Below are 26220 nucleotides of genomic sequence, written 5' to 3'. Positions count from 1 at the left end.
ATACTCCCATCACACCAGTTCTAGCCAGGCTCCACTGGCTTCCTATCGCCAGTTATCGCCTATTTTCAAATCCCTTCATTCCCTGGCACCTCCCTACCTCTCCGAACTGCTTGCTCTGCAACCTAAAGCCCACAACTCGCTGCCTCTGCTCGACTGGCTCCAGTCTTCTGCATGTCCCTCGTGCCCTCCGTTCCACCATTGGTGGCCACACTTTCAAACACAATGCCCCGAAACTCTGGAATACTCTTCCTCTATATTTCCGCCCTGCCCCTTGCTTCCCTGTCCCAACCTTTTCCTTTTAGTTTTCAAGAGCTCTTTGACCAGAACGTCTCCACACGGGAAGTGTTCACCAAGACTGTGGAGCCGCTGCTCAATGTGTTTGCGGAAGGAATAAACGTTTCTGTTGTCTTGTTCGGTGAAACAGACTCTGGAAAATCCTACACATTGACTGGGGAACAAAGCGATCCGTCAGCCATCATACCGCTGGCGATAGATTACATCTTCAGTAAGTTGGTGTCAGCCTGTTTTGTTTGTTGGAGAACATAGCAGCCAATTTGCACATAACAATGTCCCACAAACAGCCATGAAGTGAATGACCAGTTTCATTCAGGAAATTGTCACCCAGGACGCTGGGGAAACTCTTTTAGAATAGTGTCAAGGGATCTTTAACATCCACCTGAAGTCTGTTTAATGCCTCATCTGAAGGAAGTTACCTCTATGTATTCAAAGTCCCGATCTTCTGACTCAGAGGCGAGAATACTGCCAACTGATACAGGGTGACGCATGAGTGCCTAGTTTATATAAAGATTGTCCTCCCGACCTCCCCACCCCCCCAAAAAAAAGGCCTTGATTACGTCTTATTTGATCTTCCCTACCCCCATAAGATTATGTCTTATTTGATCTTCTGCTCACCCCTCCCCTCAGCAAACAGGCTTGCTGCAAAGCCCCTGTCCCCTCCATGCTACCATCGATATGCCCCAATACTCATGAACTCCCGTCCTCAACTCCTCCATCTCCACAACATCCCCCCACCAATCCATCTTGCATAAAAGCCAACCTGTTCGACCATAGCCACAGTCCCTTCTCCTTTCCTTGACGGTGAACTCTTTGTAAAGCACTTCAAGATGCTATCCTACAAAATGAAGGGCACCAAATAAATGCAAGTTGTTGATGTTTTAAAGTGTTCACAAGTGAGAAGAAGATGTTCTTTGTGTTGTGATACCAGGTGTAGCGGATCTGCAGAATGTACAGGCCACCACAATGTGGTCTCTCTCCCTGTCCATGTATGAGATCTACGCTGAGGAGCTGAAGGACTTGTTACAGCCATCGGGTCCGGCTTCGACCACCTTAGAGCTTGGATATAATGCACAGAACGGCACGTTCATAAAGGTACAGGTTATATATGTATGTCGTGGCATTGCTTAAATTGAACGTGGAATGTCCCATCTCAAATCATGGTTGAGGCAATAGCCATAATAGGTTTAAGAGGAAATTTGGTGAAAAGGAGAATCTGGGGTGTGTGGTGTCTTTGGGAATTGGATAGGTATTTGAAAAAAAAAATTTACATGGCAATGGGGTAAGAGCGGGGGAGAGTGGGGCTAGTTGGATAGCTCTTTCACGGGTTTCCACAAACAAATCTCACCTGTAAATTGAGGATTAGGGGAAGGATTGGTTCCTGGCAATAATAATAATAATAATAATCCTTGCATTTGATATAGCGCTTTTCATGTCTTCTAGACGTCTCAAACGCTTCACAGAATAGACTGTAAAGTGAATCGACTGTATATTTGTAGGTAATGCCTTCAGCCCTCTGTTGGTTGGGATCAGTGTTGCAGTATTTCTGATCTGAGTAGTGTGATCTGCTCACAGGGAGGAAGGGGAGAAACTGGAATGTAGGGCTCACTGGAGCACCTGGTCACTAGGCTCAGGCCAGGCTTGCCCTGCAGCAGAGGCCACCCTGTCACCAGACCTGCTCGGGCAGGACCTAAAGACAGGTTCAGATCCACATTGTCCTGTGACAATTTGGGACTGAGAGAGTTTGGGGTGGGGATAAACCTCACCCCCAAAATGGAAGGTATTTGGTTTAATTTGATTTTAACGGGATGGGGAGCAGGCCTAACCTTGCTCATCAGTAATAATAAAATTAGGAAGGAGACGCTTTATCTGGGTCTACACATATTTAGCTTTCTTTAAAATTTAGTGCGTCCAATTATTTCTTTTTGTATTAAGCCATGCTTAGCATCCAGATTGTGTTTTAGGCAAGGATATGACTGAATGCTGCTCTCGACTTGGTTTCAGGGATTAAGCCGGTTGGCTGTCTGCTCGGCGGCTGAGGCTACCACTGTGTACCGCCAGGGCTGGGCTAGGCGAATAGGAGCAGTAACCGATTTTGGACCCGCATCAAACCATTCGGCCATCGTCACTCAGATGAACCTGTTCATGGTGAGTTTCTGCATTATTTTATTCCTCCAGATTTGTCCCGGCTCAATTGTTCCCACTCCTGGTTCAGAAGTTTAAAGATTCAAGTCCACAAGCCGGGGACTTTAAGCTCACAGTGTAGGCTGATGCTCCAGAGCAGTGTTAGGGGAGCTCTGCATTGTTGGAGAAGCCTTCATTTGGATGAGACCATAAACCGTTTGTTTGGACGGGTGTTAAAGATCCCGTGGCATCAACCAGAAAGAGAAGGGAGTTTCTCTCGGTGTCCTGGCCAGAAATCCCACAGGTAAATTTGGTCATTCACTTCACGGCTTTAGGGGGCATTGCTGTGTGCAAATTATCACATTTTCTGATAATTCACTCAGGAAATTCACTGTGTAGCGCTTGGAGACATCGTATCATTCCAGTAACTGAAGCCGGTGCAGGAAATGTTAACTGTGCAGCTGTTGAAGAAATCCCCCTGATATAGAGGAGGAGCACTGTTGAACGGCTTCAGTTCTGTGCCGTTGTTTGGGAGACTGAGAGTACTGCCAGAAATTTACTGTATAGATGCCAGTCCTTGCAATAGCATCCTTGAGAGAGTTAATTTCTGGCTGGTTTGCCACCATTTCCATAGGGGCCCTGGAATAATAACCCTTGGCATAGCGCCTTATCACATCTTCAAGACGTCTCAAAGTGCTTCAAAGAATATACTGTAAAGTGAATTGATTGTATATTTTGTGAAAGCAGCAATGCATTTAAGGGAAAACAAATCATTACCTGACTGAGAAGGGAAGCGTATAGGAGAGGGTAAAGAGTGGGGTGGAGTACAAACACCGATATGGACTAGTTGGACTGCATGGCCTGTATCTATGTAACAAGCATGGCAGCAGAATTCTCTGATCACAAAAAAAACATATAATTTGGTCACTCAATCCACAAGTGTCTGTGGGATATTGCTGCAATTAATGGTAATTACAGTTACAGCATTATCCCGCGTTTGATCCAGCTCCTTATCATGTTGTCTCAACAATGCGATAAGGATCTACGTCAAATGGTTATCATTATTATTTATCACATCGCCTGCTTATGGGAGTCGAACCCGGGTCCTCTCGCTTGTGAGGCGAGTGCTATAACCACTAAGCTCCAGTTACCAAGTAATAAGGAGATAGCTTTTCAATTAATATATTTTAAGGGAGTTTTTATTTGCATGGACAGAATTTTACTTATTTGGAAAGGGGAGCGAGGGAGGGAGAGTGAGTGAGTGAGTGGAGCAGTGGATATAAACACAGGGCGTAAGTTCTCTGACACTTTTTAACTTGCCATTCAGTGTTCAAGCGAAGCATGAGATGCTTAATATGTAGCAAAATGGGGGGAGGGGGAGATGGGACAGGACAGGGGTAAAGTAGACAGGCTTGTGAACTGTCTACGTGTTGCACCACAAAATCTTTGCTCTCTCGCACCTTTGCTGTGGTAGGATAACTTTTTAAAGCTCTGGTCTTGAAACTGCAAGGAACTTGCCCTATTTCATTATGCAGCCAAGTTGGAGCTGTGGAATAGGGGGTGCATTTCGCTCATTTTCGCCCTGAGGTTCTGGAACTCCCTTCCTCACTCCCTTCCCCTTTTTCCCTTCCTATTTTCAGGTCTCGGCTGAATACCTTTCTTTTCGACCGCACCTTTGGTCACCTCCCCCCCCCTCCCCCTGGCTCTTTCCCCTTCCCCTCCCCCTGGCTCGGCCCCGGGATCCATTACTGTGAAGCGCTCTGAGACGCCGTCCGGCGTGGAGGACGCTATATAAATCCAAGTAAATACACAATGACTTACACCCTTTGTGGCGTTTTTCACCCGTTACGGTGCTATGTAGAACGCAAGGGTTATTATTACAGTAGATTCTGCAAACAATGCTTAGGTTATGCAACAGAAATATAATAATAATCCCTCAAGAAAAAAGCAAACAATAATAAATTGGTCACTTCAATCCAACTTTTTTTTGTGGAACACTGTTGTTTGCAATTGGCTTTACCGTTTATTCACTTTACAGTATATTCTGTGAAGCGCTTTGAGACGTCTAAAAGACGTGAAAAACACTATATCAAATGTAACTATTATTATATTATTATTATAAAATGGTTTGCAGTAAACAGACTGACCCACTTTCTCATGGATTTAAACGTTGCAGCATGACCGTAATGAGCTGTATCCATCAAAGTCGTTCATGCAGATCATTGAGCTACCAGGAGCAGAGACACTGGCAGAAGACAAGAATGTCTTACATTCACCGGAATGGCCTTTGCTCTGCAGATCCCTTATGGCATTCTCTCAAGTGGTGAACAACCTGGCAAGGTCCCCAGACCCAGACAGAGTCATCGATTATAGGTAAGGACTTGCTGAACGTTGATGCCCGAATACCTTGATGGGATTAAGAGACAAAGTGACAGAAACTATTGTTAGCATATCCCTGTTCGTTAACAAATCCAAAAGAAACTGGCTAATCTTTTGTCAGAAATTTAAATTTAAAAACTTATAAAATTACTATTGTTTTATTTGTACAATCCTAAGAGTGGGATTTGGATGCTCAGACCTAAGTCACATGTGTTCACATACACAAGCTCCCACATACTCCAAGTCATAAAGAGTCCCAAAATCCGCTTAGCCTGCAAGACCATTTTAAAATCCTTGCATTTAATATAGTGTTTTATCACGTCCTAGAGATGTCTCAAAGAGCTTCACAGGATAATATATTGTAAAGTGGATTGACTGTGTATTTTGTGGGCAAAATGTGGCAGCCAATTGCTCACAGCAGTGTCACCCAAACAGTCATGGAGTGAGTGAACACATTTTTTTTGAAGGATTATTACCCCCGGAAAGTGAACCACCAATCGACTAATGACCGGGTTCCTACATACCGCTAGGTAAACAGAGGCATGTGGAGTAAAGAAACTTGCCTAAGGTTTCACACTGCCCGGAATTGAACCCTGATCCTTCTCCCTTGCGAGGTGAGTGCTCCAACCACTGTGCTACAGGACACCATTTTGCCTTTCAGATAGCACAGCTTTGTAAACGTTTCTCAAATTCAGACATACTAGGACTAGGTGAACGTTCTTAAACTTATTCTTCAATTCATTCTTAGTTTGGAAGCTATTTTTCTACACTTCCTGGAAGGAACTGGTTTCTAAATCAAGCCAGATTTTAAGAATATTCTGCCATCTAAACTTTTAAGACAGGATGGTCTCCCAAGCTAAGACTAGGTGGAATTTCTGGCCTCCAGTGCTTGCCCTCATATGACTGTTTGTAAGCTGTTCAGAGCTTTGCACCTTCATTGAGCTCCATGCCTTATGTTTGCACTTCTTTACCCCAGTGAGTCTAAATTAACTCAGCTGCTGCAAGAGGCTTTGGGTGGAAACTGCAAGACCCGAGTTATCTGCTGCCTTCGATCAAACCCGGAGCCTAAGCTCCTCGCTAAGGTCCTGAGAACCTGCACTGATCTCTCTCAAGTCAAAAACTTCCCGGTGTTAAATGAATACTGTGTTGAGGTATGGAACCAGGAATCTGTTTGTTTTGTAACATCAAAGAGTCAAAATTCCATCTGGTCTTACTCTGCAAGACATTCTGTGTTACAATTTACATTGGCACAGGACTCTGAAATTCAGTGGTTATTTGGAAACTCAGTTTTCCATAGTTGTTATTCTTATTCTTAATAATAATAATAGTGATGATGATCCTTGCATTTGATGTCGCGCTTTAAGAAATGTCTCAAAGTGCTACACTGTCAATTGTGTGACTGTATTTTATGGGTAAACGTGGCAGTCGATTTGCACACAACATTCCACAAACATTAATAAAGTGAATGACTTTTTTTAAAATCTGGAGGATAGTTGGCGAGGACACCAGAGAGAAATGTCTTTCTCTTATAAAAAGAAAATGGTTATGGATTAAGACTGAGTGCAGGTCCGTTAAGACCGTCAAACAGTTATATTCTGGATCGCGAGCGAAAAAATCTAATTTCTTGCCAACCCTGATATCATAGAATCATAGAATTATACAGCACAGAAGGAAGCCACCGTGTCTGTGCAGGCTCTTTTAAAAGAGCTGTCTAATTCAGTCCCAATAGAATCATAGAATTATACAAAATATATATGAAAGAACTAAAATCCTGCTCAATATTTTACAAACATATTTAATATTATTTTATATGGCATTATCATTGGGAAACTATTTGGAACCAGAAGGTGGCAGTATTTGAAGTAGTGGTGAAATGACGGTTTTGTTTTATATCCATGTTTCTGGTGTGATTTTCCTCGTCTTCTTGAATTCCTAACTCTCACAGGACACAAGGCCTGGAATTCCACCCAGTGCTCAGCTGTGAGACCGTCTTGTTTTAAAATGAGAGATTGTGCCGATTTGTGGAAAATTGTTCAGTTAGAGTCTGAATTCGGAAGGCAGATTCTTTGTAAGACCCCAGGAAAACTGACTTCCAAATTAAGATTGAATTGAACATTTTTTCCACATTTCTGTGTCATCTTAGATTCATGTATGAATGGAAATTTCCCTGTGGAAATTCATTTCCATTTCCCTGTGGGAGGGAGCGCGCACTCCCTTCCCAGAGAGGTACACATCCTGCTTACCCAATCCCAGAAAGTTTAAGGTTCAAATTGGAAAGAACTAAGGCTTGGGGACCCCAGATTGTGCGTTGGGTGGTAGGTGGTGGGGGAAAGGAGGGGTGGGGGAAAGATGACTACTGGAATCGTGCATCTAGAAACATGCAGTGTGTTATTGCGAGCACTGTCTTGCAAACTTCCTGCTGCTTGTCCCGATAGGACTGGACCCTACGCTAACTGAGACACATTAACCTCATGCTGGTTTATTGAACAGACCTTGGCTGATGCTGGTCTCGTTCTCACGGTGCCCGCAGAGATGATGATGATGATGATGATGATGAGAGGAAGAGAGAAAAAAAAATCATAGTTTTGAGATTTTCTTGTTGTGCGTGTGAGGTGCTGGATAAACACAAGTTGTTCTGTGACTGGCAAGCTGTTGGGCTGATCCTGTGCTTTCTGATTGAATACAGTCACTTATAATCCAGTACCGGGCTCGCATCCAGGCACTCGGGCAGGAGCCTGACCAGGCCGGCAACACCAAAGGACAACCCAATAAAGTCAACGCACCCAAGGATCAGATCTGGAGATTAAATAATGAAAATGTGAGACAATATCTATTCGGGCGTACAGTATCTGGTTTAAACCCCGTTGTCTGTTTAGCAACAACATAAAGGGTTAATGAGCTAAACAGACAGACAGAGCTGGCAGGCTACACGATTAGTTTTCAGTCTGTGCTGAGTTAGCGTCTGGCCAGCTATAATAATAATAATCCTTGCATTTGATTTAGCGCCATATATAATATATATATATAAGTTGAGGCATCTCAAAGCGCTTCACAGAGTTTGTTGTAAAGTGAATTGCTTGTGGACTTTGTGGGTGAAACGCGGCAGCCAATTGCGCACAGCAGTGTTCCACAAACAGTACCCCATGAGACTCCACTCTCCAGTGATGATAGTGCGATAACCCACTTAAAATGTGCGTGCAGGATTGAGATCTGCAGCTATTTCCCGCCCCCCCCATGATTGCCCAACTCACTGCCTAAGGTACCACACCAGGAACAGACACCCAGCTAGCATTCAGGGAACTCCAGCCCACGATGGTCAATGTCTTCAGAGGAGAAGATTACAGGGGGAAGTGATAAGAAAGGATAAGAGATAAGACTAATAGAATATGGTCCAACCTGGACCTGCACAGCACAGTGAAGGTATTAATGTGAGTTGTTCTCACCGTTGATTGTTTTTCTTAACCTAAGCCTTTGATCTCAATTGTTCTGGCAGGTGTTCCTGCGCGATAAGAATGAGCGTTTGTACCACAAGCTGGGAGAGCTGCAGGAGACCATGGCGCAGATGGCTGGCTCCAAGGCTGATCTCTCCTCCAAACTGGTTTTCAGTGAGGAAGAAAAGCTCAAGGTGAGGTTACCCTTAAACACCTTTTAGACCTCCCTTAATGGATCCTTTCAGTTCCTTTCATTATCTTAAAAACCTCAATCAAATCATCCCTGAACTTCCTCTGCTCTAAGAAAGTCATGGGTTTGCGGGAGGAATGATTTATTGTGTGTCTCTTTTCAGGATGATTAGCCACCTCTGCCTTATCCCTGCCCCTCCTCACCTCCCCCTGGGTTCTCGCACCCTGCTCGGGCTCCCTCCTATCTCTATGAAGCACTTCCATTTTCTGATGTGAAAGGTGCTGTTCCTTCCACTCAGCAAACATTGGCCTGCTTCATGTACCCTGTTTGATTTCTTCCCCACCTCCCCCTCAGTGGGCGAGGTTTCAGCCACACTCTGCAACACCATCCCAATTCTTTGCGCCTCACCCTCTCTCAGCTCCACTTGAAAGCCTGGCTTAGGACCTTCCTTCGAACTAGACTTTTGGTCACATTCTCCCCCACCCCTCTCACCTTCCTCAGCTCTCCCTATTCCTCAGCTCAGGCTCCCAGTCAGCTCTGAAGCATTTTAAGATACCCCCTGACACGAAATGTGCTAAATCAATGCAAAGTTGTTGTTGTTAATACAAGTGTGAGCTGTTATAACCGTAGGCTGGTGAATGCTCTGTTTATTTGCAAGGTAGCCTACTTTCAAAAGGTTGTATTCTCATCGAAGTTCTTCTTGGACGCTTTCAGATTTCCAAGGACCTCATTGATCTGCAGATTGAGACAAATAAGATGAGGGAAAAGTATGAGGCGGAGAACTTTGAGCTGAAGAATAAGGTATCCATGGCAATGCTTAGGCACTGTGCATCTGCCCATTCATCAGCTGATAGCCAAGACAAAGATCTCTGGAATTAAAATTACTTGAAACAAAAGGGAATGAGGTGGATCCATCAATGCTGATTCTATCTATTTTGTCATTTGCCGGGTTCTAGAAGGATTTTAAAACAGTGTGAGGGGGAAGGATTTGGAGAGAGGAATCCAGATAGCAGGGGCAAAGTGGCCGAAATCTCACCCACTGATAATAATAAATAATAATAATCCTTGAACTGGATATAGCACTGTATCATGTCGATGAGACGTCTCAAAGCGCTTCACGGAATATAATGTAAAGGGTATTTTGTGGGCGAAATGTGGATTAAATGACCACATTTTTGGGGGGAGGGATTATTACCCCCAGAAAGCGATCTGCCAATCAACTAACAACTACCTACTTACTGCTAGTGTGGAGTCCTGTAGCTCAGTGGTTAGAGCACTCGCTTTGCAAGCGAGAGACCTGAGTTCAATTCCAGGCAGAGGGCGAAACCTTGGGCAAGTTTCCTTACTCCACACAGAGCCTAATAATAATCCTCCAAAGCAAAACAATAATAAATTGGTCATTTTCAGTCCATGACTGTTTGTGGGACATTGCTGTGCGCAATTGGCTGCCGCGTTCGCCCACAAATATACAGTCAATTCACTTTACAGTGTGTTCTGTGAAGCGCTTTGGGATGTCCTCCTGACATGAAAAGCGCTATATCAAATGCAAGGATTATTATTATTATTATTATTATTATAAAGAGAAGTCTGTGGCTGAGATCCCGGGTTCGATTCCCGGGCAGGGTGAAACCTTGGGCAAGTTTCCTTATTTCACATGCCTTTACCTAGCACTAAATTGGAACCTAGCTGTTAGTTAATTGGTAGATAGCTTTCTGGGAGTAATAATCCCTTCAAATTTTTTTAATAATAATTTGGTAATTTGGTCACTCAATCCACGACTGTTTTGTGGGACACAGCAGTGCGCAATTGGTTGCTGCGTTTCACCCCCACAATACAGTCAATTCATGTTACAGTATATTCTGTGAAGCGCTTTGAGACATTTCAGTGACTGATAAGCCGCTATATCAAGTGGCAGGATTATTATTATAAACACTGACACAGACTGGTTGAGCCAAATGATTTGTTGCTGTAATTCACAGTCTCAAATTGTATATTTGTAAAGTTCTTTTAAGAATCCACATAAAAAAGGCTTAAAGTTAAGACTGGTCAACAATTTGCCAAATTCTGCTAAAATGATAACTAAATGAAGTAAATTTGAGAACCTTGGGGGGATTTCTCTCCCCATTAAGTAACAAAGCACAAAACCCCTATTGTGGAGCTTTTGTGTTTGTTTTGCACCGAGTCTTTGTTTGGAAGCATTACTTCTCTGATCTGTGAGCTGTGTCTTTAACCTTCTTGATTACCTATCAGCAATACACTTGATGGAATGGACATTGAGTAAATTAAGTTAATTTTCATTGCGATTGCGGTCAGTGAAGATGATAATACATCACAGGAGCTGAACGTCTGGGTATTGGAGTGTTTTGTCGTCTGGAGAACGTCTGGAAAAACACATAAATTTGCCCCAGAGACAAATAAGATAAATAACTGCGCTGAAATATTGTAGGAATCTAAAGCATTGAGCCTAATGAAGGCAGCTGAAAGGAGAGAATTGAAATGAACATCAATCTAAAAGTTCTGAAGGTGAAATGGATTAATTCAAAAGAAAATTCCTATCCACAGATATATAGACTGAGTGCCTAACTACAGTATATTCCTGAAGACATTGGCAAGAGAAGACATTCTTAGATCTATCATCTGTCTGGACAAGAAGAAACAGTGCTATAGCCCTAGATTGAGTATCCTCCTGTGCCCTGCTATTTTAAATCCTATTTTTAAACTCCTTACTTTTACTTCTTATTTTCTTCCGTTCTTTTTGCCTTCAATTTCTACTCATTTCCTTTTCTCTTTTTTTCCTCTTCTACGTTTCTTTCCTCATTTTTCCGTCGTGTTGTGCTCTGTCCATCCGATCGCCTGCCTATGTTCTAGCTCACTTCTGTATCCAATGCAGTTGTTGCTTTTTTTAACTGCACCAAAAAACAGCTTGATGACCTTTATCTTACTCCGCCACTGTTAAGCGCTCTGGCGTGAAGGGCGTGTATAAACGCAAGTTGTTGTTCTTGTTTACCTTCTCGTACATCCGCATTATTGTGTGTAGTTTAGCTTGCAACACAGGGAGCATTGAAGACACCTCACAAAATTTGACACGTGAAAAACAATAATTTAGCGAGCAAGCGGGAGGCGCACATGTAGAAACTAATTACAGTCAAGTATGTGGGTGAAACTCTCTGGCACCTCCCTACCTTTCCAACCGCCTTTCTCTCCACTCCACTTCCCGCTGCCTCCGCTCGTCTGGCTCTGGACTCCTGCTCATCCCTCACTCCCTCCACTCTATTATTGGTAGCCGCACTTTAAGAGACTATTGCGTGAAGCTTTGGAACTCTCTCCCTCAATCCCTCCACCTTGCCCCCTCCTTCCCTTCTTTTAGATCACGACTGAGGACCTTCCTCTTCGACCGTGCTTATAGTCACTTCCTCCCTCAGGTTCTGAGACGCTGCCCAGCATGAAGGGCGCTATGTGAGGGCAAGTTGTTGTTGTTGAAACAGATTTAGCAATAAGCTCAGGACAACAGTGCACAGTTTAGTAGGCTGTAAAAAAGTGAAGATGTAAAAGATGTGTTTACTCGTTGTTGAATGGGTTTGTGCTTAATTTTCAGATTCTAATCCTTGAAAACCGAGCAGTGGAGCTGGAAATACAGAAGGACAGAAGCTCACGAGAGCTTGAGATGGGCGAGGATCGCCTGCAAGCGATGGAGAAAACCCGCAAGGAGCTGGCGGACGAATATGTTGTCCTGAAGAGCAACTACCTGGCCCTGAGCAAAGAGCACGAGAAGGAGGTGGGTGCGGAGTTGAGGGGCAAATCCTGGCTTGTTGCAAAAAAGCCGTGGAACAGAAACCTAGCTGATATGGTTTGCCATATGCCCAGTGTGCTGTGATCACTGTGCTGTAATCTTGCCACCCCAGTCGCTCTCTCTGCTCACTGAACACCAGACTGCTTAATAACCCCCAACTGAACCGCCCCAGTGTCGGCAACCAAGCTTCCAACCATTCAACCCTCGCTCGCTGGAACCCCAGCCCAAAGTCCCTCTGCCTCGACTGCACCCTCCCCACCTTTAAAGCCCACCTTAAGACCTTCCTTTGCGATGTATTTTTGGTCACCTTTTCTTCCTGCCTCCCTTAGCTCCCCCCACCCTCATCTCGGGCTCCCAGTCAGCTGTGTGAAGTGCTTTGAGACCACAAGAAACATGATAATAATAATAATCCTTGCATTTAATATTGAGCCTTATCACGTCGTTGCGATGTCTCAAGGTGTTTATAGAATCATAGAATTTTACAGCATAGAAGGAGGGCATTTGGCACATTGTGCCTGTGCTGGATCTTTGAAAGAGCGATCCAACTAATCCCACTCACCCGCTCTTACCCTATAGTCCTGCAAGTTTTTCCTTTTAAGTACCTGTCTAATTCCCTTTCGAAAGCTATTGTCAAATCTGCTTCCACCACCGGTTCAGGCAGTGCATTCCAGACCGTAATTACTCTCTGGGTAAAATATTTCTCGTCTCCCCTCTGGTTCTTTTGCCAATTATCTTAACTCTGTGTCCTCTGGTTACTGACCCACCTTCCAGAAGAAACAGTTTCTCCCTATTTACTTGATCAAAACCACTCATAATTTTGAACATCTCTATTAAATCTCCCCTCAACCCTCACAGAATATATTGTAAAGGGGATTGATTGTGTATTTCGTAGACGAAACGCAGCAGCCAATTGCACACAGCAGTGTCCCACAAACACTCGTGGATCCCAATAATCTGGGATTCACAAGTACATACAGAGAGGACAATCAGCTGTAATAGACCAGATATTATCATAAAAGTGTTCCGGGATCCTACACCACCTGAAGGCCGCTCTATAAATGAAAGTTGTTGTTGTTTCTCAAGGTCACTTTTGCTGGTTGATGCTCATAGCAGTTGATCATCGCTATCAAAGTTATTATATTTATTATTATTGAAATCTCTCTCTCACTTAATGATGTCTCGCTGAGCACTGTCATCACAATGCCAAAGTCTCTCTTGAGCATGTCACAATAAAGGGATTTATTTTCTAATCTACATAGGCCGGTAGCTTTCATAACCTTAACAACAAATCACTCTGTATAAAGCAACAGCCGGTTGTTTGTTAAAAAGACTACCTTGGGGTTTAGTGGAATTTAAGTACTTTTCACACCACTCTAATGCTTTATATTCATTGTATGCTCGAATTAATACACTCAATAGTGTACGTCCATGTAAAATAATAATCCTTCCACTATATATAGCATCTTTCACACCAGAAGCATATCTCAAAGCCATTCACAGGAATTTACTGTAAAATGTAGTGTGTGTGTATTTTATAGGCAAACGCAGCAATGACCGACCGACCTTGCAGGTAGGGTAAATTGAGGCAGTTTGGTTACCATTAGCATTCACAGTTGTCATTGTTTGGTAATTTCTCGTTGATGCTTGCCCAAGCTGGCACTACCTGCTACGGTACCAGAGGCTCTGGTCAGCAGGGCTCGAGTGCGTTGCGTCTTTATGTTGAATGCTCAGCACCATCAGTGTTGGGGAGGGTTAACGGAGTCTTTATTTGAAGGGATCCACAACTGGAGCAGGCGGTGAGATCTGATCAGTACACTCGGGTACTGGGGATGGAGAGGGAGAGGGATTGTTTGGGGAACCAGAGGCAGGAGAAGGTGAAGAAACTGCCCTCAGCTCCGTCTATCAGGCAACTCTTCTTCAGAAGTTCAAACACTAACAGCAAAGAGGAGTTTGGCAAGGTCGATAGACCGATGGTCATTTTGCTCAGTAGGAAACCAAAATAAATGAAACAAGCATAATATTACTTTTAAACAGACAGTTGAACATTGCAATAAGAATCAGAGACTAGATATATTATATCATGTATAATATCACTTTGCAGTATATTCTGTGAAGCGCTTTGAGACATCTCAGTGACATAAGGCGCTACATCAAATGCAAGGAATATTATTATAGGACAGCAGAGTTTTAGCTCAGAGTAATTACGGCACCCTTCATTTTGATTTAAAGTCTCAAACTAAAAGTTTGTTGAAAATCCCAAAGCTCTTTACGGCATTTTACTGTAAAGTGCAGTGACTGTATTTTCTGGACAAACTCATCAGCCAATTTGCCCACAGCAGCATTCCACAAACGGCCATGGACTGAATGACTGATTTTATCTGGGACATAAGGACCTCCTACTTAAGAAAACAAGACAGATTTTGTTGAATTTTTCTATGTGATATTTTTTGACAACAGATTTCAAAGAATGAGGAACTGGGTTTGGAGCTTTTAAATTTGGCCAATTCTAGGAATTCGTTTTTGAAACAACAGGACAATTATACCAAGTCACGGGCTATTTATGAAGAAGCAGCAGAGGAACTTAACAGAGTACGGAGTCTTGTTGCTCAGCTCAGTAGTGAAAAGATTAAGGTATGTTTTTCTAGTGATAGTCAGTCACTTTTCATTAATTCTCATGTATGTGTCACTGCCTTGCGACATCCTCCTGATGTGAAAGGCGCTATATAAATGCAATTTGTTGTATAAATTATTTAGGATATTGCAGTGTGTTGTTGCTGTAGACACACAGCACACTCCAATATCCTAACTATTTTATACAGTGCTGTTCGCTAAATCATCTCAAAACCTTTGGCAAATAAAATAGTGGACACCCAGAAAGGAATTAAGTGATTTGAAGATGTTGACCATAAACGCAATGAAAGATATATATGTTCATGTCTTGCTTTGACCAATCTTTCTCTGTTCTCCCCCCTCCTCCAACCTCCAAAACAGGCAGAAGGGACTGGGAAAGAGCAAGGAATTGGAGTAGGATGGATGGTTTCTTGGAGGAGCCATCCTCCGATTGTGTTGTATTTACTCCCACTGTGCCATTGATTTCGATGGTTCCACGGTTACTAGTTGACACTAACTACACGGAATGTAATGTAACTAAGGAAGGAAGCTTAGACTTGGTAGCAAATAGCTCCGAGATACTACCCCGCATGAAGGCCGCTATATAAATGCCGCTATATACATGCCGCTATTGTTGTTGAATTTGCATCCGTCAGGACATTGTCTGGATTTTGTCATGCAATATAGCGAGATTCATCTCTCCAGGAATTATTCAAACATTCTTCCAAATTGATAACAACCAGCCGGATTTGAGTGATGCATTTCTAAGAATTAATGATAATTTGTGACTCAAGACAGATTTACATAGAATCACATAGAAAGTAACAAACCACTCGGCCCAACTAGCCTGTGGGGGTAATTATACTCTACTTGAGCCTCCACCCCTCCTCTTCTATTACCCCTCTATTTTGTTCTGCCTCATGCATGCACCAAGTTACCTCTTAAATAGGCTGATGCTTTCTGCTTTAACAATGAGCAGTTTTTGTTTGCAACAGTTCCAAATTCTCGACACATCTGCGTACGGAGGTTCAACCTAAACTCCCTTTTAGATCTGCTACTGGCTATATTAATATAGAATGTGGGAAATCAACGAAAAGTGTGACATTGATGGCCGCGTGTATCAGACGGAACTGAAATTGATGGACCGTACAGCTTTTTAGTCATAATTTTGAATTTTAATTATTTTGATCCACTTACATTACGTTGACGAAATTCCTTGTTGTTTTGATGCGTTTAGGCAGAAGAGGTGGTGGCTTCTGAATCCGAGCGCAACAGAGTAGAAAAAAACGTAAGTTTGAATCAAAGGTGTTAATATTCAATTCAGGAATTCCTCCTGATTATTATTTTTATGCTTTGGCTGAAATCTGGTTCAAAAATATGGCCACGATATTGTTGGCTTGAATAATAATAATAATAATAATCCTTGCATTTGATATAGCGCTTTTCACGTCGGGAGGACGTCCCAAAGCGCTTCACAGAACACACTGTAAAGTGAATTGACTGTATATTTGTGGGCGAACGCGGCAGCCAATTGCGCACAGCAATGTCCCACAAACAGTCGTAGATTGAAAATGACCAATTTATTATTGTTTTTTGTTTTGGAGGGATATTATTAGGCTCTGTGTGGAGTAAGGAAACTTGCCCAAGGTTTCGCCCTCTGCCTGGAATTGAACTCAGGTCTCTCGCTTGCAAAGCGAGTGCTCTAACCACTGAGCTACAGGACTCCACAAAGAGTGGAATAGATCCTTACATTTGATATTGCGCCTTATCAGGTATTCGAGAAGTCTGAAAGCGCTTCACAGGATATATTGTAAAGTGAATTGACTGTATATCTTGTGGGCAAAACCTTCACAACAACTCACAACAGTGAGTCACTTCAAGATGCTAGAATTCAAAGGATTCCAGTGGGGAAAAATCATTTAAAAGGATAGAAATCATTATGTTCTTTTCATTCTAACTAGCTTAAGTCGTGAAAGGGATATGGTTCACAGAGTGTTACAGCCTTCAAAAGAGACTCTCAGAGGCGACTTTATAGAGATATTACTAGATTTTAAATGGCTTTTTAAAGAAAGTAAACGCAGAACAATATTTTCAGATATGTCCAGGTAGCAGAGCAAGAACGCAGGGGTCAGGGTTGCAAAGTGCAATTTCCAGACAGACACCAGGAAATATTTTGTTGCTCAGAGCGTAGTTATTGACTGGAAATAATTACTGGTGAGAGGGTAGTTGAGGCCGTGATGCAGGCACTTGTTCAAGGAATAGTTTAAAGTTGTGATGGGACGGCTGTTAGGCTGGGTACCTGGGAGGATGGATCAAATTGGCTGAATGGCCTTCTTCATCTGAATCTCTGATCTTGTGAGTTCTTGGGAATGTGTTAATGCTAATTAGAGACACTTTAGAATCTCTTAATTCTCGAGTGGGTTACCAGGAAGGGTTTTGAGGCCAGGATCCTGGATTCATTTAATAAACAGCTCAATGTTAAAGAGCATTCCAGAGCCGCTTGTAAAGAGCTCAAGTTTTATCTGAACGAGATGGACACAACATGACAGTGCTGTCGTGCACAACGAGTAGTGGCTGCCCCCTCATTTTTCCAAAGCGGCAGATGTTGAGGTCACAGAATGGGAACTGGATGCTGCTGTTTGAGGCTGGTGCTTGTGTTTCAGTTGCTGGGTAACCAGGAGGAGATCAAAGAGCAAATTGAAAATATGAAGAAAAGCCACGAAGAACAGCAGCGCATAATGGAAGAGCGAATGTGAGTGTGCAGCGGGAGTACACCCCCTTGTTAAACTTAATCACTCAATCCATTGATTGCAGCAGCTTAATCATACAGCAGCAAGCCTGTCACACAGGGCACCCGATGTAGACATGCCTTGAAGCCACATTTGGGCAATCAGGTAACTTTCCAGTCAGTCACTAGTGTTACAATGCCTATTTGGGGGATGTTGCAGTGTTGTGCTGAGTGTTGTTGACCTGCTATGAACACCCTCTCTATATATACTCTGCTTCTTCAAACCTCTGCTGGTGGTGAGGTAAAGATTGATGCTATTCATAACTCGTTGCTTTTTATGCAGTTTCTTTTCCCCCACCCCACACACATGAAAAAATACTTGATTTTTTGATAGGCATTTACATTTACCTACAAGTACATGGTCGCAATACTTTACAGTAACTCCTGTAAATAATACATAATAAAAATAATCCTTACATTTGATATTATACATCAGGACGCCTCAAAGTGCTCCACCGGATTTACTGCAAAATGTATGTTTTGTGTAGGTGAACGCTTTGCTACATTTTGACAACATGGTAAAGCTCTATATCAAATGCAAGGATTATTATTATTTCTATGTTTCACCTGAAATTGTTAGTTTTAGGTTTGATCTGTGAGACAGTTCTATCCAGTAAGTGGTGCCATACAATATTGAGATTATTATTACAATAAACACAATGTAAAGATTATTATTATCTGTACCCAATCTGCAGTTCATGATCTCTCCACTGCATAAATTGACTGTAGATTTTGACTGGAACCTTTGTCTTTTAGAGTCAAGATGGGAAAAGAGCTTCAAGAAGCCAAACGAGCTATTCGAAACACACACCACCAACTATCGGAGCAATCAGTGGTAAGAATTGAGAGAGTTACAGCCGGAGAAGAAGAATAAAATGTCAGCACAGATGGAAGCCTGTGCTAGCTGACCCTCCAGTGCCGTGCTGGGGTTCCTCCCGACGTGAAAGACGCTATATAAATGTAATCTTGTTGTTGTCTGTTGCACTGTGGAAAGTGCCGCCCTTCAGATTAAATGTTAAACCGAGGTCCTGTCCGCCTGTTCAGGTAGACATTAAACATTCCACTGCACATTTCAAAAAGACAAGGGAGATTCTCCCAACAATCCCCCAAATAAGATTGGTCACTGACTCCATGGCTGTTTGTGGGACATTGCTGTGTATAAATTGGCTGCTGTGTTCACAGAAAAATTGCACAGACACAAATAATGTAAAGTGTCTTGAGGCAGCCTGCCGCTCTATCAAAAGGAGGATTTTTTAACAAGTCATTCGGCCTCTCAACTGGAAGGGGCTCCAGTGGAATATAGGCAAAGGTGAGAGAGGGGGAGCTTGCCTATTCATTTCTCACTGTGTTGTGAATATGCACTGCCATTGCGCCTGGAGCAAGAGTGGAATTCTTATCTACTGCAGACTCCAATCTGATTAGAATGCCTTACGGCCTTACCACCATTAAGCCAGTAATTGCTGCTTCCCTTGAACTACATTGTTCTCACCTGTAGTTCCATTGCATGACCATTTAACCCAATTCCAAACCTGGGTGTCATTCCCACTTGGGCAGCCCAAGGGAATATCCTGGTTGGACGGTTTTCCCTTCTAGACACAAATAACCCAGAGTGACTTGCAACGGAAAGTTATGGGCAGAGATAAATTGAGATTGCAACCTCAACCATAGCTTCCCACTGGTGAGTAAGCTTATCAATTTAGTATTACAGCTTTAGTATTACCTTCATTGTCAGGGCTGGATTACTCTGTGTTATATATTGTGTGCTGTAACCTTCACAGTTTCAACACCTCAATACACTTCAGACCCAGAACTATTGATTGTAGTTTTTGTGTTAGCAAACCCCGGCTTACTTCCTCTCCCCCTGCCCGATCTACCCCACCAACCAGGCAAGCTTTTAGTCATTTTGCCTCCATTCTCTGCAACTCTATCCTGGAGTCTATCCACTTTGCCTCTTCCATCCCCACTGTTGAAATCCAACTTCAGACATGCCTTTTCAATTGCACTTTCGGGTATTATTTCCCCCATCCCTGTGACTTGGTTGCCAAGGCAGCTGTGTAATAAAGCACTTTCAGATATAAATGTTAAATTGTATTGTATTGACCCTTTCCCCTCTCTCTCCTTCACCATATTCCACTCGAGGCCTTGCTGAATTCTCAGAGCCACCTGAAAGAGACCGAAAGTGAGAACTCACAGTTACAGCTCCATCTGAAAGAACTGAATGAGGAGTATCGCTTGCGTCTCGTGCACTACATTCAGGATATTACTGTAAGAAAATACTTAACATCAAAACCTCAAAATACCAGAAATGTTTGTCAGTTGGCAGCGCTCTCACCTCTGAGTCGGAAGGTTGTTGGTTCAAGCCTCACTTTGGGACTTTGAGCTCACAGTTGACTCTCCAGTACAATGCTGGCGGAGCCTGCATTGTCAGTGGTGATGACCTTGGGAATAGATGTTAAACCCAGGCCATGTGACCTAGCCAGCAATTACCCAGATAAAATTGGTTATTCACTTTGTGGCTGTTTGTGGAAGATTGAAGTGCGCAAATCGGCTGCTGCGTTCGCCCAGAAAATACACAACCACTACACTGTACAGGGCAATCCGTGAAGCGCTTTGAGACATGGAGTGGCTTCCAATCTGAAAGCCGCTGTATCAATTGTAAGGATCATTATTGCTAATGTAATTTGCAAGGCTGACTTGCACACAGGTTTCCGCAAATATTGTTGTACGGCCAACTAAACATGCATTGCTTCTCGGTGTTCCATACCAGGACTATGTGGATAACACAGCAAGACTTGGTCATGACAAGCTCCCAGCTGAGCAGCCTTACCTGAAGCGGTTTGTGGACAGCATGCTCAATGACATCCGATGTGCGTACAAGGCACGTGAAGAACAGTTGGCATCTGCAGCTAGAAATTACAAGAAAAGGATGAAGGATATATACAAAAAGCATGAAATGCTGTTGATCGCTTACAGGTTAAAACATTCAAGAGTCCCACTTATACTTCTGTGTCCTCGGGTGAGGTGTTAAAACAAAGCCCTGGCTGCCTGCTCAGGTGGATGGTGAAGATCATACTCCACTATTCAAAAAGAGAAAGGAGTTTCTCCTGGTGTCATGTCCAACAATCCTCCAGATAAATTAATCATTCACTTTGAGGCAGTTTTTGGGGCAATGATGTGTGAAAATGGTACTGTATCAAATGCAAGGATTATAATTATTATAATGCTTGTTACACTGATTTGGAATATGATTCAGATATTATTGAAAACAGAAACCGTGTTGAATAAATTTAGCCGGACCAGACAAACCTGTATATATTTTGGGGTCAGGGTTGGATTGGTATATTCGCACATGTCTTGAATACACATTTAGTATTTATTTCCAGATTCCTCATCAGGTTCTGTCCCTCCAATGTCTCCTGACGTGAGAGACCCTGTTTCAAATCTAAGAATTATTAAGGATGATAACTTCTTTGCTCCTTGTTGCGTCAGCCACCGTCATTTTTCTTCAGTGCAGGTCCCAGAGGGAGCAGATCTTGGGGTTGAAGAACGAGGATCTGGACGCTGGGCCTTCAGAAGTGGAGTTTGTGGTCACAGACAGCGAGTTGCTCTCTGGTCAGGCCCAGGAACTGAACCGACTGCGAGAGGACAAAGCCTGCCTGGAATCCCAGCTGAGAAACGGCCTGGAGCAGGTGAAGGGTAGTGGAGAGATGGGGGGGGATTGCTGGCTGGAGTTGAAAGAGAGCTGGAAGGCCCATTTTGTAAAGAATAACCACTATGGTGTGCACCAAAGTGGAAGAGGCCCAGCATCAATCAGCTCCTGCAGGAGGGGAGGAAACAGCCCTTTGTGTTTTGGAGTTTCGCTGACTTGGAATAAGTTGCCAGCAGTAAACCTAGGAAGTTGAAATTAATGCTATATAACCACAAATTAGACGGCAAGGTGCAGATTGCGGAAAGGAGGCATTACTGGGAGAGGTTTAGCCCAGGTTAATATCCAACTCCCCCAGCGTATTCTATCATTCTGTACATCACTCTGAAAGTATGTCTTATTCATTTACTTTACGTAGACCAAACCATCTGGAAGTTATTTACCAACCACTTTGTTCCCAATGTAAGTATTGCTCTCATTCTTTCTCTGCTCGTTTTTTGACATAATATGCAGAGGATATGCAAAAAGTGTATCAAATTACTTAGTATGAAATGCAGGTCAGGAACTCGTGACCTTAAAATTGAGACAAATTATTTTTTTTCAAAAAAAAGTTGACTGGCTTGTACTGTATCTTACTAAATTTATTTAAGTGCTCTGGTACACTTCCCTGTGTGAAGAGCCCTATCATAAACGGAAGTTGTATTCTACACCAAGGGTGTCAGTTGATAGCGCTCATGCCTCTGAGTTAGAAGCTGTGATTTCAATCACCGCATCACAACTTGGAGCTGATAGTCCAGACTGACGTGCTGCTGCAGTGCTGGGGGGCTGCTGCATTGTCAGAGATGCCATGCTTCGGATGAGACGTTAAACCGAGATCCTGTTTTCTTATTCAGGTGATATATCCCACTATTCAAAAAGAGAAGGGAGTTTGTCCTGGTTTCCTGGCTAACGATGCCCAGATAAAATTAGTCACTCACTTTGTGGCTGTTTGTGGGACATTGCCGGGTGCAAATTAGCAGTCTTGCTTGCCTACAAAATACAGTTACTACACTTCATTGTATATCCTGTGAACCTCAACATGAAACACCCTGTATCAAATTCAAGTATTATTCTTTTATTTAAAAAGAATCACAAGCTGTATACGGGGACAGCCATGTAGAGGAATGTTTCTATGTTTGCTGGTTAAATTAGCAGGTCTCAGTCTTACTGTTTGTAACTGTCACGTTCCCAGGTCAGAGACTCGTGGGAAGGTCAATGACGGAAATTGGATGGAACTCAAGAAGCAGATGAGAGAGTTTACTTTGACCACACAGGTACACTGGGAACATCTGATGTTAGGAAATCCCCTTTATCTTTCATGTATAATTTATGTTATCATCTTTGCGTAGATGAAAGAGTGAGCGAGTCAGCTTGGGCCCTGCTTGTCTTTAGATAAGCACTCAGCACGGTCAAAGTAAGGAAGGAAACTCATCCCCACAAGTGTGCGGGTCCAGAGACTGCATCCTTACAGTATAGATTAGATTAATTTAAATTATATCTGGCAATTAATTGGGAGCTATTAAAGCCAGAGCTCCGGGCACAACATGAATTAAACCACTTTCTTTGATCGAAGGTATTAATTGGTACTTATCGGCTCTGTAAATTTCAGAGGCTTCATTTATTTTGCACAGCCTTGTTAGCTAGCAGATTTTGCACGCAAGGTTAAATCAGATTGATTTGGATGAAGAAGGCCCATTTGACCCATTTGATCTCATCTTTCCAGAACACCCACCCTGCACCCTCCCCTTACAGCATCAAGTGGTTTCTTAACTGTAAATATTCCAGGATCTTGGCCTCAACCACCCATCTTGGTAACTTAATTCCATCCATTCATTAACCTTCAGGTAAAGAAATACTTCCTCGTGCATGTCCACTGGACCTGAACCACTAAAGCAGCAGGAAGCAGAGAGTTAGAGAATAAAACCAGATAGCTTTCAGCCCTCTGAACACAGCTGATCCCTCTAGGTCAGCAGCACACGGTCTGGGCGCTGCCCTGTATTAACACTGCGGTTTGTTAACAGGAGGAGTTGGAGTCCGAGAGAGGCCAGCTCAGTTCACGGCTCAAGGTCACCGAGGGCCAATTAGCTGAATTGCAGGACTATGTGGACAAGCACCTAGGCAGGTAAAAGCCTTTTATATCAAAGAAATTCAGAGTGAAAGCAATTTGATTTTACACAGCTCAGGTGTGTGAGCGACTCTGAGATCCCATTGTTACAGTTACACTGAGAAGATGATGATGGGCCTTCTCTTTAGACTGCGAAATCTAGATCCAGGTGGAATTTACCCCCCGAGGTCTTGTTGCGATAGTGCTCACACTATATTGGTGGGTCAGCGAGTTCTAGGATTTTGATGTTTGAAGTCATTTTGTTCATTAATTGTCCCCAAGTTGATTTATTTTTTTTAAAAAATGCAATTCCATTCAGAATGACTACAGAGGGCTGAAAGCTACTTGGTTTTATTCTTGATATACGTTCGAGTTGTTGGTGATGTCCAATCCCCAGTGTCAAGCGCTTTGAGTCGTCCTCCAGTTGCAAAAGGCACCGTGTAATTGTAAATATATATTGTATTATATATTTTTGTCTCTGGTTAAATCCCACCTAAAGACACCTTTTCGACCACTTGTGGGCACCTTCCCCTCCCGCCCTCTCCCTTGTTCAGTGCCAACACCCCACCCACCCCATCCCCCAACTGTACAGGACTCCGAGACGCTATCCTGTGTGAAGGCTCTCTTTTATTGATGTATGTTGTTGTGTCTTGTATCCTTCTCTCAACTGTGAAACTTTGCAGATACAAGGAGGAAATCGTGCGGCTCAGGAAGCTCATTGGCTCGGAAGTTCCCCTGAATTATCAGTGTTGACACCAATCGGCCTCATCTCCTGTTGCAATCGGACAAAAAGTCCAACTCAGGAATGCAGGGAAATGATACACAATGCTGTCAATCCGACCGTCGTTTCTTTATATAAAAGAAGAGAAGGCCTTCCTGATTGATTAGGATCCAAAGTGAATTGTGATCATTGAGAATCCGCACAGGGAGGTTGGTTTCTATTGCTCTGACATACAGAAATAAAACATACTTAGTTACTTTTCCAGGACAACCTGTGCCTGAGTGTATGTATACATGGGGTGTGCAACTGTCTCAGTATGTGTGTGTATGATATCTTTCTGAATAAGTGCTCAATCCCGTCGGCATGTTAGTCTCTGAATAAAGGCATGAGTTTCTCTGTCCCTGTGTGTATGTGTTGGAGGGGAAGGATGGACGTAGAAAGAAATTAGTACATTTTTGTAGTCCCCAGGGTGACTGACTGGCGCATGCGGAAACCCTTCACCATGCTTAAGAGTTTCCAGACCGGATAGAGTTCTACAGATGTATGCCATTCTACACATGGAAATTTCTCTGTATTTGCAATTGAATGCACCCCTCTCCCTGGGGAATTTACTCTGCTTCCTAATTCCTAAGAGTATTAGGCACAGGTTGGCTAGAGCCAAGGCTTAGTGACTGCAGGATATGCATTGGGGTAACTACTGAAATCCAACCAACTCCATCTAAGAACTTCCAGGTTGTTAGCGCCATATTCTGTATACGCTTGTTAGTCGATTGTTGGATCACTTTTCCAGGGATAATAATCCCTTCCTAAAAATAAACAATAATTTGGTCATTCAATCCACGACTGTTTGTGGGACACTGCTGTGCGCAATTGGCTGCCGCATTTCGCCCACAGATATACAGTCGATTCACTTTACAGAGTATTCTGTGAAGCACTTTGAGATGTCTCGAAGACATGATAAGGCGCTATATCAAATGCAAGAATCATTACTATTATTATTAGTATGCTCATTTTAACACAGGCAAAAGGGATGGAATTTACAGAGTAATTAATGCTAGAACATAAAGGAATGGGCCAACCAGACTAACTAACATTTTGACATCACTAATGCATTTTGTTTAAGCAAACAAAATAAGGCCCATGGAAATTCTTGAGTTGGGAAGAAACAATGTGCGCAGTTCCGTCAGGGACTCCTGCTGACCTAACAGAATGTTGGACCCCATGTTTCGTGTACAGCACACAACCGTGCCACTGCTCTTCACACCTGTAACCTTTTAAGAGGCCGATGAGCAGGCCATCATCCTATATAAATAGGTGAGCTTTCAGCAATTCTTTCCCTGAACCTCGTGTGCGCAGTGCTGCTGCTTTTAATTTCAGAAATGACTCTTTATCCTATCCTGTGTTGTGTGTGGAGTGACATGCACATTTTAATTTCATTTCGGGTTAATCTGCCACGGTTCTAACCACCTTAGATCAGTGGTGTTGCTGAGCTCGGAAAAAGGCTGAACACATACCATTTTCCGGTGTCAACCAGGTGTCCGACACCTGTAGAAACCCATCACCGTGCTCGAGAATATCCAAACCAGTCAGCAGGGTCTGGAATAGTAATGTGCACTCTCCCCTAAAGATGCACACCCTGCTTGCCTAATTCCGAAAAGTATTAGGGAAATTTTATTGAAAGCCAAGGCTTGGAGACCCCCGATTATGTGTTTGGGTAACTGATAGCTTATAACCAGCTATAACACCAAAGCTTGCCGTCCAGCATGCTACCTGCTGTTTGACTAGCTAAGACATCCTACAACAACAAATTACATTTGTATAGTGCCTTTTTTGTCAGGAGGATGTCCTCCTGAAGCAGTTAGGGCACCTCCTGGTTAGGGCCTTGGTTTTGCAGGGTTAACAGGAGCTGAATGTGAAGAATAGCTGCTCTCAGTGACTGGTCCGTCCCTCCAAGTCCTGTAGATGAGCCAGGATGGCTGGTTTGTCATTGGCAGTGCCCTAGAATGCTACAGTCAGGAACCGGACTACCGAGACCACCACAGACAACTGACTTGATTCCATCAATCTGTTGCCAAACATGTCACGTTGGAGACAGCGCACCTAC

General features: G+C 43.2%; 1 protein-coding gene across 1 annotated transcript; it reads left to right on the top strand.

Moving 5' to 3' along the window:
• The first annotated feature begins 1872 nt into the window (after window positions 1-1872).
• ccdc78 (coiled-coil domain containing 78) lies at window positions 1873-24386 on the top strand. The gene is made up of 19 exons (XM_007908192.2): window positions 1873-2074; window positions 2299-2442; window positions 4595-4791; window positions 5774-5948; window positions 7484-7615; window positions 8291-8422; window positions 9133-9219; window positions 12014-12193; window positions 14666-14839; window positions 16056-16106; window positions 17482-17570; window positions 18363-18441; window positions 19746-19871; window positions 20374-20579; window positions 21121-21295; window positions 21671-21714; window positions 22484-22565; window positions 23313-23413; window positions 24079-24386. The coding sequence occupies exons 2-19, from the start codon at window positions 2428-2430 to the stop codon at window positions 24146-24148; spliced, it is 2115 nt and encodes a 704-aa protein (XP_007906383.1). The 5' UTR covers window positions 1873-2074; window positions 2299-2427; the 3' UTR covers window positions 24149-24386.
• The last annotated feature ends 1834 nt before the right edge of the window (window positions 24387-26220 follow it).

This window comes from Callorhinchus milii, unplaced genomic scaffold (genome assembly GCF_018977255.1).
Source record: "Callorhinchus milii isolate IMCB2004 unplaced genomic scaffold, IMCB_Cmil_1.0 Scaffold16, whole genome shotgun sequence".
In the NCBI taxonomy this organism is placed as follows: domain Eukaryota; kingdom Metazoa; phylum Chordata; class Chondrichthyes; order Chimaeriformes; family Callorhinchidae; genus Callorhinchus; species Callorhinchus milii.
The sequence above is the reverse complement of the archived record's forward strand: the minus strand, read 5'-3'. Positions and strand labels throughout refer to the sequence as shown.

Excerpts from the sequence above, each read along its gene's own strand:
- ccdc78 (XM_007908192.2), top strand. Across the intron at positions 14,840-16,055 it reads TCAGTAGTGAAAAGATTAAG|GCAGAAGAGGTGGTGGCTTC; the intron begins GTATGTTTTTCT and ends TGATGCGTTTAG. Across the intron at positions 17,571-18,362 it reads CGCATAATGGAAGAGCGAAT|AGTCAAGATGGGAAAAGAGC; the intron begins GTGAGTGTGCAG and ends TTTGTCTTTTAG.